Here is a 12,503-nt window from a genome sequence, read left to right as displayed (position 1 = left end):
CCCTAAGAATACCTATTAACATGTCTCAATAAAATATACAACTCAACCCCTTGAGTCACTACTTCAAGTTCACGGCCATTTGATACTCATTGTTTCTCAAATGTGCCTTGTGGCTTGCTATGTTATCAAGATAGAGCCAAGTGTATGTCTGTGAGAGGAGAAATTATACAATTCTTATGGTGGACTACGTCATTTATCCACCATTCCATTAAAAGACTCCATATGTTTGAAATTGTTAAGTGGAAATTAGTTTATGTTTTTTTTTTTAATCATAACCTGACTCATAAATTTTATTTAAGTGGGAGTCTTGTAATGGAATAATGCACCATAAGGACTGTATAATTTCTCGTGGGAGAGAGAGAGAGATTCTATTTATTTATTTTTTATTATTAATTTTTTTACAAGAGAAACTGAGAAAGGGATGTGTTAGTTGGGCCATGATGGTCAAGACCCATAAAAAAACTATTGAGCCCTAGAACCCTATTTTGGGTTGAGGCCCAATGAGAACTTTGTAACATATATATGGTCCAATTAAGAATGCTCTAATATGTATTTTACTTTACCTTTTGATTTTTTAGTTTTGAAAAAACACTGGAACCATAATACAGGTTCTCCCCTCCGCCTTCTCAAAAAACCTTCTCAAAAAAGGAAAAAAAAAAAGGTTCTCCCCTCCGTGGCCGAGAGAGCTATGACAGTAAATAATGTACTACTACTACGTAGACAATACCATGCACTCGCAACAGTAGCTTCTGAAATCCAAACTATAACCTCCAACAGTTCAAAAAATTACACCCACTACCTTGGCCTCCTCTCTTCATGCAAAGACCTTAAGTCACTGCTTCAAGTCCATAGCCATTTGATAGTTTCAGGCCTCAAAGAAGACCATTCCATACTTACCCATCTCATTAATTCTTACTCTTTGTTTCACAAATGTGATTTGGCTCGCTCTGTTTTTGAATTCACGCCAAACCCACGTGTTACTTTGTGGAATTCAATGATTAGAGCTTATACGAGGTCAAAACAATACAAAGAAGCTCTAGATATGTATCATTTTATGTTAGAGAAAGGGTGTGAGCCTGACAAGTATACATTCACGTTTGTTTTAAAAGCTTGTACTGGTGCTCTTGACTTGCAAAAGGGCGTTCTTGTTCACCGTGAAATAGCTCGTAGGAGACTGGAATGTGATGTGTTTATAGGGACTGGTCTTGTTGATATGTATTGTAAAATGGGTGATTTAAGAAGTGCACGTGAGGTGTTTGATTGTTTGCCTAAGAAGGATGTTGTGGTTTGGAATACAATGATTGCCGGGTTGTCACAAAGTGAGGATCCTCATGAGGCGTTGGGGTTATTTTGGAGTATGCAGTTGGGGGGAGTGAAGCCGGATTCAGTGAGCTTGTTGAACTTGGTTCCAGCTATTTCGAGATTAGCTGATATTGATTCTTGTAAGTCTATTCATGGATATGTGGTAAGGAGGGATTTTCAGGCTGCGATTTCAAATGGGTTGATTGATATGTACTCTAAGTGTGGCGACATGAATGCTGCTCGACGGGTTTTTGATCACATGTGGGGACGAGATGATGTGTCGTGGAAGACAATGGTGGCAGGGTATTTGTTTAATAGATATTTCTTTGAGGTTTTGAAGTTATTTGATAGAATGAAAGTGGAGAATTCTAAGATAAATAAGACTTCTGCTGTAAGTGCTCTATTGGCAGCAGCAGAAATGAGAGATTTAGAGAAAGGAAAGGAGATCCATGAGTGTGCAATACGAGAAGGGATTGATTTAGATGTTTTGGTTGCTACTCCTATCATGACCATGTATATAAAATGTGGAGAATTAGGAAAGGCCAAGAAATTGTTTATGGGACTTATGGAAAGAGATCTGATTGCTTGGGCTGCTTTTATATCTGCTCTTGTCCAATCTGGATATCCTGAAGAAGCATTGTCTATATTTCGAGATATGCAGAATCACAATCTGAAACCAGATAAAACAACTCTGATGAGTATCCTTCCAGCATGTGCAGATTTATTGGCTATAAGATTAGGTAAAAGCGTGCACTGCTATGCTATTAAGTCTGACTTTGATTTTGATATTTCAACAGGAACAGCTCTAGTATTCATGTATTCTAAATGGGGATTATTTACTTGGGCAGTGAATGTTTTCAACAGACTTCCATGTAAAGATGTTGTGACATGGAATGTTTTAATAAATGGCTATGTACAGTTTGGTGACCCATACCATGCAATGGAATTCTTCCGTGAATTACAGCTATCTAAAATACATCCAGACACAGGAACAATGGTGGGTTTGCTTCATGCATGCTCCCTGTTAAATGGCCTACACCAAGGCACCAGCATTCATGGTCAAATCATTAGAAGTGGATTTGAATCTGACTGTCCTGTAAGGAATGCTCTCATTGACGTGTATGCAAAATGTGGAAGCCTTTCCTCAGCTGAATTCTTATTCTACAAAACAGAGTTTGCAAAGGATGAAGTATCTTGGAATGTGATAATTGCAGGATACATGCAGAATGCACATGCAAAGAAAGCCATATCCACCTTTTACCACATGATAATGGAGAACTTTCGGCCCAATTTGGTCACATTTGTGAATGTCCTTCCAGCAGTGGCATCTTTGGCAGCCTTACGAGAAGGCATGGCTTTTCATGCTTACATTATCCGGATGGGATTTCTGTCTAATACACTTGTTGGGAATAGTCTTATTGATATGTATGCTAAATGTGGGCAGCTCAATTATTCAGAGAATTTCTTTAATGAGATGGAAAACAAAAACACAGTTTCATGGAATGCAATGCTTACAGGGTATGCAGTTCATGGGCAAGGCAACAATGCCATTGCACTTTTCTCACTCATGCAAGAGAGTCATGTCCAGGTTGACTCTGTGTCCTTCATCAATGTTTTGTCAGCTTGTAGACATGCAGGTTTAATAGAAGAAGGAAGGAAAATTTTTGAGTCCATGTGTGAAAAACACCATTTCGAACCAGAGTTGGAACACTATGCTTGCATGGTAGACCTTCTGGGTCGTGCTGGTCTATTTGATGAAACTTTGATTTTGATAAAAACAATGCCAATGAAACCTGATGCTGGAGTTTGGGGAGCATTGTTGGGTGCTTGTAAAATGTACTCTAATATCAAGTTAGGAGAAATTGCGCTGCAACATCTTGTTAAACTTGAACCTGAAAATGCAACAAATTATGTAGTTTTATCGAGTTTGTTTGCTGAATCTGGTAATTGGGGCGATGAGGGAAGCATAAGGTCAAGGGTGCCTGAATCTGGGTTGAAGAAAACTCCAGGATTTAGTTGGGTTGAGGTTGAAAACAGGTTCCATGCATGCATTCAGAGTCAGTGAGTGTGACCCAAAGAATTTTTTTAAGATTGTGGACCAGAAGCTTAGTTGGTTTCTTCAGAATAGATCTGGCCACTCGGCTTCTGGAGCAAAAAGAAGCTGAGATTTGGTATGCAAACCAAGAAATGAGGGTGGTATGGGATCGAGGAGATTAGAAGAGTGGACTAAGGCAGGCTCCATCCGGCTTGTATGGGTTCACTTGAATCTTCTCAAATGAAGAAGTCTTTGGATGGTTAAAATTCATCAAGACTGCAGCTGGTCTTGGAGGAAGATTTTGAATCAAAGATAAATTACAAGGCCATTCATTAAGTTCATGGTAGGTCAGGTGAAACTTTCTCCCTAACCAATGGCATGACTGTCAACACTCCAATGACACTTTGCTCCTCCAATATGGTTATCAGGTAGTATATGATGCAGCAGGTTCCTATGAAGCAAAATTATCTAGTGTCTTAAGGATGTTAACTGGTTTACACACCCTGCTAGATCAGAGGACCTGGTGGTGGTGGTGGGTATTCAAAGCAAGTTGAGATTGATGGAGATTGGGAGATGGACTGCTGGAAGCTACTATAATTCTTTAAAACAATCCCAGACTTGCTTTGATTGGCCTGTTAACTATTCATATTTGGCTCACAACTAAGGATTGATTGATAAGCTAGGACATTGCTATGGACACTCACTTGTTTTTCCAGTGTTCTTTTCTGAATTTTCTGAAAAGGAATCAGAGAACATGTATTTCATTGTGTCTAATAAAAAATCCTAAATATCATTGGGAGGATGTTGTGTGCTGGAGTGAATCTCAATTGAAAGGTAAAAGTATGAAGTCCCTTCTTCTATGCAGACTCTCATTGTGGTCTACAGTTTACCACATAGAGGAATGCAATTAACTCTGAAAAAGGCATTGCGAGGAAAATCAAATGGGAGATCAAAAATAGAATAGAATGTGGGGGAAAATTTTGTAATCTGTAGAATAATATATAGCACTCTTTTTGGCATTTGGGATATTTCTTTTCTTTGTTTTTTTTTTTTTCTTCTTTTGGCTAATCAATACCTTTGGATTATTTGTGTTTTTGTTATTAGGAGTACATCTGTAACTGGTGTCTTGATAAGGAGGCCAGAGTTTTTAAGTTGAGTTCTATTGTTGGTGTAGCTGTTTTGTGTTGTTAATGAACTATTTTGACCTGTGTTTCAGATCCTTCAAATGAAGATGCTTATTCACTTATAAAAAATAAAAAAAGAAAACCTGCGTGGGAATTATAATTCACTTTAAAATGTGAAACTGAAAAGGTAGAAATTGTAGAATGTGGCGAAGAGAAGCTATTTATTTTAACAGAAATAATTTTCTGTTCAGGAAAATAATTTCCCTAATTTTGTTTCTTGAATTCAGCTGTAAAGAAAATAAAACTTTAAATATGTTTTTCCAATGGTAAGGTGAATTTCAAATTCTGGAATGTCAGTGAAAGTGTGAAGTACACAGCGACTGCTATACGGGTCTAGCAGATTGTTTAATATGAAGATAAAACTTTAAGTTACACTTACGTCCAAGGGTCCATAGCTCAGTGGTAGAGCATTTGACTGCAGATCAAGAGGTCACCGGTTCGAACCCGGTTGGGCCCTGATGTTTTCTTTTTCCTATTTTCTTTTCGCCACGCTTCAAGCCTTTCCATCTTTAACTCCTCACGCATTCACTTCATTACTCCCAAATCTTTCCATTCCAAACAGCGAACCAAAAAATGGACACGTAAATGTGAAGAAACTCAGGAGAGACTAATTTGCCAGATTGCTTTGCGATTATTTATATTATCCTCTTCGAAAAAAGCCTTCTTGTTTGTTTGTTTATTATCTTCTTAAATCATTTGCTTGAACAATACCAAGGCTAATATCTTTCCTAATTATCGATTTTTTTTTTTGAATGGATGCAAGAATGTTATTGATCCGAAGCCCTTCTTAACTCTAAATTGGAATCTAAAGCCCACAATTAAAGGAGTGGGGGGAAGCACTTTCCACAATATTTTCATACTGCTTTCCTTCTTCTTCGCCTTTTTTTACAAAATTTTCTTTCATTCACCCATGCACTTCTAAGGCAATCCCTAACTAGCGCAGCCCAAAAATATAAAAAGGTATTGAAGGTCTGCCCAGCGCTGCATAAAAAAATCAGCAAATCAATCGACTAAGATTAGAGTTATCTGATTTCTTAAGCTGCAACAGCCTATTTGAGCTGCCATAGATGAGGACTAATCTGTTCATTCATCGGATCAAAAATTTACAATGGATGCTGTTGATTGATTGTGTTAAACCGAATCATCTTGCTATTAACTTTATCAGAATTCTGTGACGGAGAATTTTTGAAGAGAAAAATTGGATCTTCTGATAATCAGATTAGGGCCAGACTCACAAAATTTTGACAAATACATTGAAATGCAGAACGCACGCCTAAGTTAAATTCGGAAGAATTATCAGGTAAAACCTACTAAACAGACCTATTAAGGAGAAAGAAATATTTTAGACCGCCAATTGAAAGCCTCTGAATCTTTCACTTCACTTGTCAACTTTTTTACGTAGCGCTCCATTGAATGTGCATGCTCGTTTATGATATTAGTGGACATTGTATCTTCAGCTAGTTTAACTGCTGCCATTTGAGACAGTTGAAAGTTCTCTCCTGCACATTGCAGCTTCCTCGCAGTTTCTTCCTCACCAAGCATCACGAGGGAAACCAGTAAAGATTTAAGCTCAATCTTTGCCCCAGCTGTTAGACACATGCCCTTCAAATGCTCCACCAGAGCAAACTCCTCATCAGCGCTGGAATGTCAAGTGTTAATTTTCATCCCTGAGATTGTGACTGACGTTAAACTGTATCAAATGAGAAAAGAGATCCTAAAAATATACCTTCCAGGACGAATTTTTCCTCTTTTTCTCTGGCGTCTGGTGTCTCTGGCCTTGCTAGCTGCACTTGAGATGATGGAAGATGCAGTGCTCTTCCTGGTCCTGTTCATGAAGTGAGGTAAACCCTTTAGTAATGCTGGTTAATATCAGAAGCATTCAGATGCACGCAAACCAACTACCGTGCAAATTTTCAGAGTGAAAGAATCTTTCTTTTTTTGTGGGGTGGAGGGGGGAAGTGAAGAATGTAGCTTTGTCACTGGATTACACAACAAAGCAGCACATAAAAATAATAAAATAAAATTGATATGCAAACAGTGTAGAAGTTGTGAAGACTGATTATAACCAAAAAAGATTGAAATAATATGCCCATGATTAGCCCATCTATTAACAGCCAACAAACAAAATATTCAACAACCATTCTAAATAATACTGTCTTCTTTTTAGTCATTTAACACTTGTGAGTATCCAGATCAGTACAACAACAACAACAAAGTCTTAGTCTCAAATTTTTGGGGTCAGTTATGGATCTTCAACGAATTAGTTAGGGTAGGCCACATGTACTCTTCCTCCATTCTATTCTATTTGAAGTCATACTCTCTGTTTCTTTCCTAACTGACATGTCTTATTTTATTACTTCTACTAATGCTATTTTTGGTCTTACTTTTTTCGTTCCTTCAACTTGGATCAACTCACTCTTTCTTACTAGTACATTAGTCGCTCTCATCTGAACATGACCAAACCATCTCAAGCAACTTTTTCTCATCTTTTCACAATATTAGTAGAACAAGCTTGGCAGAAATTACACATGGAGTTGCAGGGGCAGGATAAAGCTGTAAAATGGTTCAACAAACCTAGGAGAAATAACTGAAACTGGGCCCCCCCTGATAAAGGGAGAAATAACCAAAGGATTTCAAAAGAGGGGGAGGGAGAGATTTGATCCAGCAACCTCTACTTCATAAGGCATGGTCCCCAGCCAATTGTGTTACCCTTAGGAGTCAAGTCAAACAACAGTGTTTATGGCTGATAAAATAAGGTATTCATGAATACACTTAATGATGCGGGATCACCACTTGTCCCAGCAGCTTAAGCTGATAAACTATGGTGAATTTAATCACTATTCCATAATTTTAACACTCCTCATGTTCCTAGAATCTCCTTCAATAAGTAGGGCTTAGCACATGGAATTTTAATTTTTTTAATAAAAGATAGAGTAGACACTTGGTTCGAACTAAGGACCCCTTGCTTTGAATTCATTATAAATTACCATTTGTCCCAAAAACTTAAGTGGATAGGAAATGGTGAAATTAATCACTTAATCATTGTTCTAACAACTAAAAAATCAAAGACCAAAGGTAGCAACCCACAAGCAATGGACTTGTACATAGAACTACCCACTAATGAAGAATATTGAGTAAGAAATTGCACAGAACCAATAACTCTGGTAAAGAATAACATGCTATGGAGTCAAAAGTTATATGCAATGGAAGTATAAAGACAAACCCTGTAGTGTAAGCACTCATTCCACTGAAATTACTGCTAGCCTCTGAAGTTGCATCATCATCAAGATCACTCATTGACCGTTCCTCTGACTGGATCTTTGCAGCAAGAAGTAATCTTCTCTGTCGAACAGCTAAGTAGCGAGTCAGATACTTCCCTACTTTCTCCAAGCCTTCCTTGTATTCACCTATCAACATACTTGCACATTCCAAAGATGCATTCTTCACTTCTGAGATTAAATCCTCTCTCCTCTGCATAAATGCAACCCTCAAAGCCTCCTCCCACTCCCTTGCACTAATCAACAAATTCAGCCCCCCATTAACATCTTCACAGTACTCCAGAGCAATTCTGGCAGCCTCCCCTGGTTTACCAAGAGCTTGAAGTTCTTCACAAAGCTCATGAGCCAGTTGCATTATCTCATCTTTTCCCATCTTAAGGAGCCCAGCAACTGTAAACACTCCACTCCAATTACCACAAGCACGATATGACTTCAAAGCCTTTTCCAAACTTGAACAACACAAATAAGTTGTAGCTGCATCCTCAAAACATTTTTCATCATTGAGATGATCTCCCCAGGCCTCAAGGATTTGCTTCCTCTTCGGAGGATCAGTGATAAGCTGAAGTCCCAGTGGAAAAAGCTGAGGATTTTTCTCCATGAGGTTCATACAATCTTCAAAATGAGCATCACCTGCAGAAACAATGTGTTTAAGAGCATTCCTAAACCTGAGCAGCCTAAGGTCAATATTGTAGCGCATTAAGACAGCTGGCATTTGTTCCAACTCTTGAAGGAAAGGAAGAAATTCTTTAGGATCCCGCTGAGAGTTCAATGCCACAATAGCTGCAAGGTTCAAATCATAAAGGCCTAAAGCAGCCTCAAATACAGCCTCAGAATCAGATAACCACAAGAGATGCTTCAGAGCCTCCTCAGCAGAAGGGTAAGATATTCTTCTAGGGTCATTAGAACCTGATAATTCCATTTCACGGGTAACTTTTATTCTCTCCAAAGCTTCTTCAAGTGCCGGGGGATCATTACGAGCAAGAGTGGTCAAGATGCAAAGCTCCCTTGCAGGGCTTTCTGGTAGTTGTTCCTCAAGAGCCTTCCTTATGGCCAGAAGGACAGAAGAAACCTTGTTATTATCACCAAGACCCATTGAATCTCTAGCTTGTACATCTTTAGCATCCTTTGAGCAGGGTAAAGATACCAAATCATTGTATAGTCGCTCTGTGATATTCTCATTCTTTATGGCACAAACAAACTCAGTTATGTAGTTCAAATTGCTAACCTGCCTGACAAACTCTGCAGCTGATTGGAGAAATGCTTGCCAACCACAATGGTCAACAATGATGTTGAAATCTATCCTATGCCGTCTCACCATGAGTAATGCATCTCTGAAGCGCCCTTGGACCAATGCATTGATGATTGAGGCCAAGACCAATTTTCTGGGATAAATGCATTCAAGGTTTCCCCGAGTTGTTTGTAATATGACAGCAGCTTTATCTCCATGCAGGACACCAATAATTTTGGCACCTCTTTCCCATATATTTATGAAGTTTTTATTTTCTTCTCTTCTCCTATTAGGAGTGTGGATGAAGTTCTCATATTTTGGGTCTAATTCTCCATGCAATATATCACTAATTTCAACAATATAGAGCAAGTCCTGTTTAGTTGAAAGAATTAAATGTGTGATCACTTGATCAGCCAAATTAGAGTAAGACGAGAAACTGTTGCAATTGTTGCATAATATCCTCCCACCAACATGCAACCTGCCAATGACATCAAGTCCAAAAGGCAAAAACTTCAATGATCCATTGTCACGAACTGAAACCACATTCATCCAAGGGCAAGATGATGAGAAACTCATATCATCATGTTTCAAAGCTCCCATCCTGGTTGTATACTCAAATATTTTTCCACCATCAAACTGAATAAACGCTGAACATAGTTTGGTTGGGTTGGAAGCAGTGCCAATAATCAGTCCTTCTAGAGAGTTTTGATAGGAAATTTTTGCATGCCAGCCTGAGCATGTCAGTAAGCCTGGAACATGATCCTCAGAACATACAAGCTCAATTTCCTGCAGATAATAGCCAAGAAGCTCGCCCTCATTTGATAAGGTACTGGACAAGTAATGATTAAACCCATAATGTGAAACAGCAAGAAGTATATGTGAATCCAACCATAAGAGATGAACAAAAGATCCAAAAACTGATTCAGAAATGGAAGCTTCAATGACAAATTGTTTGCCTTCTAGTTCTTCCCAAGTATCAGGTGCAGGAAGCTCTACAACACACAAAGAACCATCTGATAAAAAAGCAGCTAAACGGTTCTTGGAATTCTTAGAATATAAAGATATGTCTCGGACAGCACTTGGAAATTTCAGAGTGAATAGATACATAGGAGGCGGCATAAGCAACACAGAAAGGGGAGTCACATGTATCTCAGAGTCATCAATAACTAATGCCAATGAGTTCTCCATGACAGCTGTATTCCAGATGAAGTTGTAAATTGTGATATGGCCACCAAGAGTCCAACAAATCAACTGCAACGGTTTTGCTGGGTCCCACATGAACCTCACTCCATCCTGCCTTAAGTACCTAATTTCAAACTTTAAGTACCAATGATTATTGCTGAAAAACCAGATCTTCACAGAGTCATGTTTTTCACATCTGACAATGGCTGCAAGAAGATCTGAAGTGCAATTCCACCTCAGCATTTCTATTGTTGCATTGATTTTCTCATTGATGCCAAAAGAGCTTCTTTCTAACCCATTCCTCTCAAAGAAAACTATTGAGGGACACTCATTAGCTGCTTTCCTATCATAAACAGCTGCAATTTTCGCTCCACTTGGCATCCATTCTATAGCTGATCCCATAAATGCCTTTGATTCTGAAGTAGCATGCAACGCCCCAGAATCCCGTTCCCATATCTTAATCCTCTTAAGCAAGCTAGTAGAATCACAAACCTCACTTAGCGTAGCAAAGTACTTCCCATCACCTCGCCAAGATATGGGACTCTCGTTCGTAGAAGAAAGAGTGGGTTCAGCTGAAAACCAAAGTTCATTCATTAGATTTCCAAAACAAAAAAAAAAAAAAAAAAAAAAGGAGAAGAAGAAGAAGACACCTCTCTGCTACAATCATACCATTTCTATTCCAAGAATTGAAGCAAAATTAGAATTTTCAATTCTATAAAACTAGGGAATCAAATTATTTCAGGAACAAGAAAATCATGATGATATCATCCAGAGGTAGGTAATATAACCAATAGAGAACATTCAAACTGCAACACACTATGTCTCCAATTAAGAAGATGATTCCCGTTGAGAAATTATAAGGGCACAAATCTGGTCCCAAATTATCAAGAAGCGTGTCTTACAAGTTAAAAAAATATAAAAGAGATTAATTTCCAGTCAATCAATGTAACATATACTAGCATACACTACGTTTGAAAAATTGGAATGACACAAAAGCAAGGAATAATAATGGAAAGAGGTCCTTACTTACGTCAACACCTTCACGTAATTCCTCTACCATGGTCTCGTACAGCAAATCCCAATCGTTTGTCATAATCAGTGCCTGCCCAAGACCCGTCATTACGGCGAGCAAATCTCCATCAGGACTGGGTGAGATGCACCTGACCCCACCCTCCACTCTACCAACCACTTCGGTTCCATTATCATCCACACTGTGCTGCAACAAAAGCCCACTACAAGTCCCCACTATCAGCGCTTCTTTCTCCATGTGATACTCAAAGGCCGTTATGTAATCATTAGGCTCCAAATCAATAGAATCAACCTCCGCTGGCAATGAAGCTTTTCCCCACGTCCTCTCATTCTATAAATCATGGGAAAAAAATAAATAAAAATATATACAACTCAAGCAATGAACTGTAGTGTGTTAATTATGTACAGATATATTGAAAACTCTTCAAACTCTTTACTCTTTAGTCCTATATTGATAATAGGTTAAAATGTAGTTTTCATCCCTAAACTTTACAGGAATTTTGCTTTTTGCCCCTAAACTTTAATTAGACGAAATTTCGTCCCTAATCTTTAAAAAGTTCAGGGACGAAAACAAAATTCATGCAAAGTTTAGGGATGAAAACAATCATTTAGCCTTGATAATACGCAAAGTGACAAATTACACTATCTAATAACATATTTTCAATTCAATCCTCCAAGTTTCATTTTTATTCATTTCAGTGTGTGTGTGTGTGTATTAACTTCCATTCGTTTTCAATGTAGTCCTTCCATCCAATCAGCACGACATCGTTTTCGAAGGTGTAATTCACTAACTTGTGATATAGCATTTTTACAGTAACCAAAGTTTAACTTTCTAGAGATTAAATCGCTCAGTTTGTAAAAACAAAACCATTAACCATTTCGAATAAAAAACAAGAAATGAATTGAAGGAAGAGAGGGGGCAAGGCATACTTGGAATGAAGAGAGGTGGATGGTGTAGATGAGATTGGCGGAAGAAGCGAAGAAGAAGCGGCTCCGCTCGATATCGTGTGCAAAGAAGAGAGCGACTTCTTCATTGGATTGAAGCTGGAGTTTCGAACAGAGCTCCGAGTACAGCTTCAGGTTTTTCATTTCGGAATTTCCAGTTCAATCGGAGAGGAAGAGATTGATTTTGTATTGTACTGTGACAACTGGGAAACCCGCTTTTTTTTTTTCTTTTTCTTTTTTTTCGTTGTTTAACGAGGGTTTAACTTAGGAATTTAGGAGGCGCTGGCTCTGTCATGGGAATTTCGGTTTGGCAAACGATA

General features: G+C 38.4%; 2 protein-coding genes and 1 non-coding gene across 4 annotated transcripts; 2 read left to right on the top strand and 1 right to left on the bottom strand.

The window, feature by feature from the left end:
* Window positions 1-646: 646 nt before the first annotated feature.
* Window positions 647-4,498, top strand: LOC142639134 (pentatricopeptide repeat-containing protein At2g39620). Its single transcript, XM_075813243.1, has one exon. It carries the CDS (start codon window positions 689-691, stop codon window positions 3,365-3,367), a length of 2,679 nt encoding a protein of 892 aa, XP_075669358.1. The 5' UTR covers window positions 647-688; the 3' UTR covers window positions 3,368-4,498.
* A 408-nt stretch (window positions 4,499-4,906) lies between these two features.
* Window positions 4,907-4,978, top strand: TRNAC-GCA (transfer RNA cysteine (anticodon GCA)). The gene has a single exon. It is a non-coding gene; the product is annotated as a tRNA-Cys (tRNA).
* A 645-nt stretch (window positions 4,979-5,623) lies between these two features.
* On the bottom strand, window positions 5,624-12,461 carry LOC142640824 (elongator complex protein 1). Of its 2 annotated transcripts, XM_075815107.1 has the most exons (5): window positions 12,169-12,461; window positions 11,236-11,569; window positions 7,745-10,781; window positions 6,248-6,346; window positions 5,624-6,160 (listed from the first exon to the last, which is right to left on the bottom strand). In XM_075815107.1, exons 1-5 carry the CDS (start codon window positions 12,325-12,327, stop codon window positions 5,845-5,847), a joined length of 3,945 nt encoding a protein of 1,314 aa, XP_075671222.1. In that variant the 5' UTR covers window positions 12,328-12,461; the 3' UTR covers window positions 5,624-5,844. The 2 variants fall into 2 exon arrangements, with proteins under 2 accessions (XP_075671222.1, XP_075671223.1); XM_075815108.1 differs by lacking the exon at window positions 12,169-12,461 and having other exon boundaries at window positions 11,240-11,379.
* Window positions 12,462-12,503: the final 42 nt, after the last annotated feature.

The sequence above is a fragment of the Castanea sativa genome, chromosome 6 (assembly GCF_040712315.1).
Source record: "Castanea sativa cultivar Marrone di Chiusa Pesio chromosome 6, ASM4071231v1".
Taxonomy (NCBI): Eukaryota; Viridiplantae; Streptophyta; class Magnoliopsida; order Fagales; family Fagaceae; genus Castanea; species Castanea sativa.
The sequence above is the reverse complement of the archived record's forward strand: the minus strand, read 5'-3'. Positions and strand labels throughout refer to the sequence as shown.

Bases quoted from the DNA above. Each gene is read 5' to 3' on its own strand.
- LOC142639134 (XM_075813243.1), top strand. From the start codon at position 689: ATGACAGTAAATAATGTACTACTACTACGTAGACAATACCATGCACTC.
- LOC142640824 (XM_075815107.1), bottom strand. From the start codon at position 12,327: ATGAAAAACCTGAAGCTGTACTCGGAGCTCTGTTCGAAACTCCAGCTT. The intron at 10,782-11,235 runs GTAAGGACCTCT...TTTGGTTTTCAG, and splicing joins ACGTGAAGGTGTTGACGTAA to CTGAACCCACTCTTTCTTCT. The intron at 6,347-7,744 runs GTTTGTCTTTAT...CTTCATGAACAG, and splicing joins ATGAGTGCTTACACTACAGG to GACCAGGAAGAGCACTGCAT.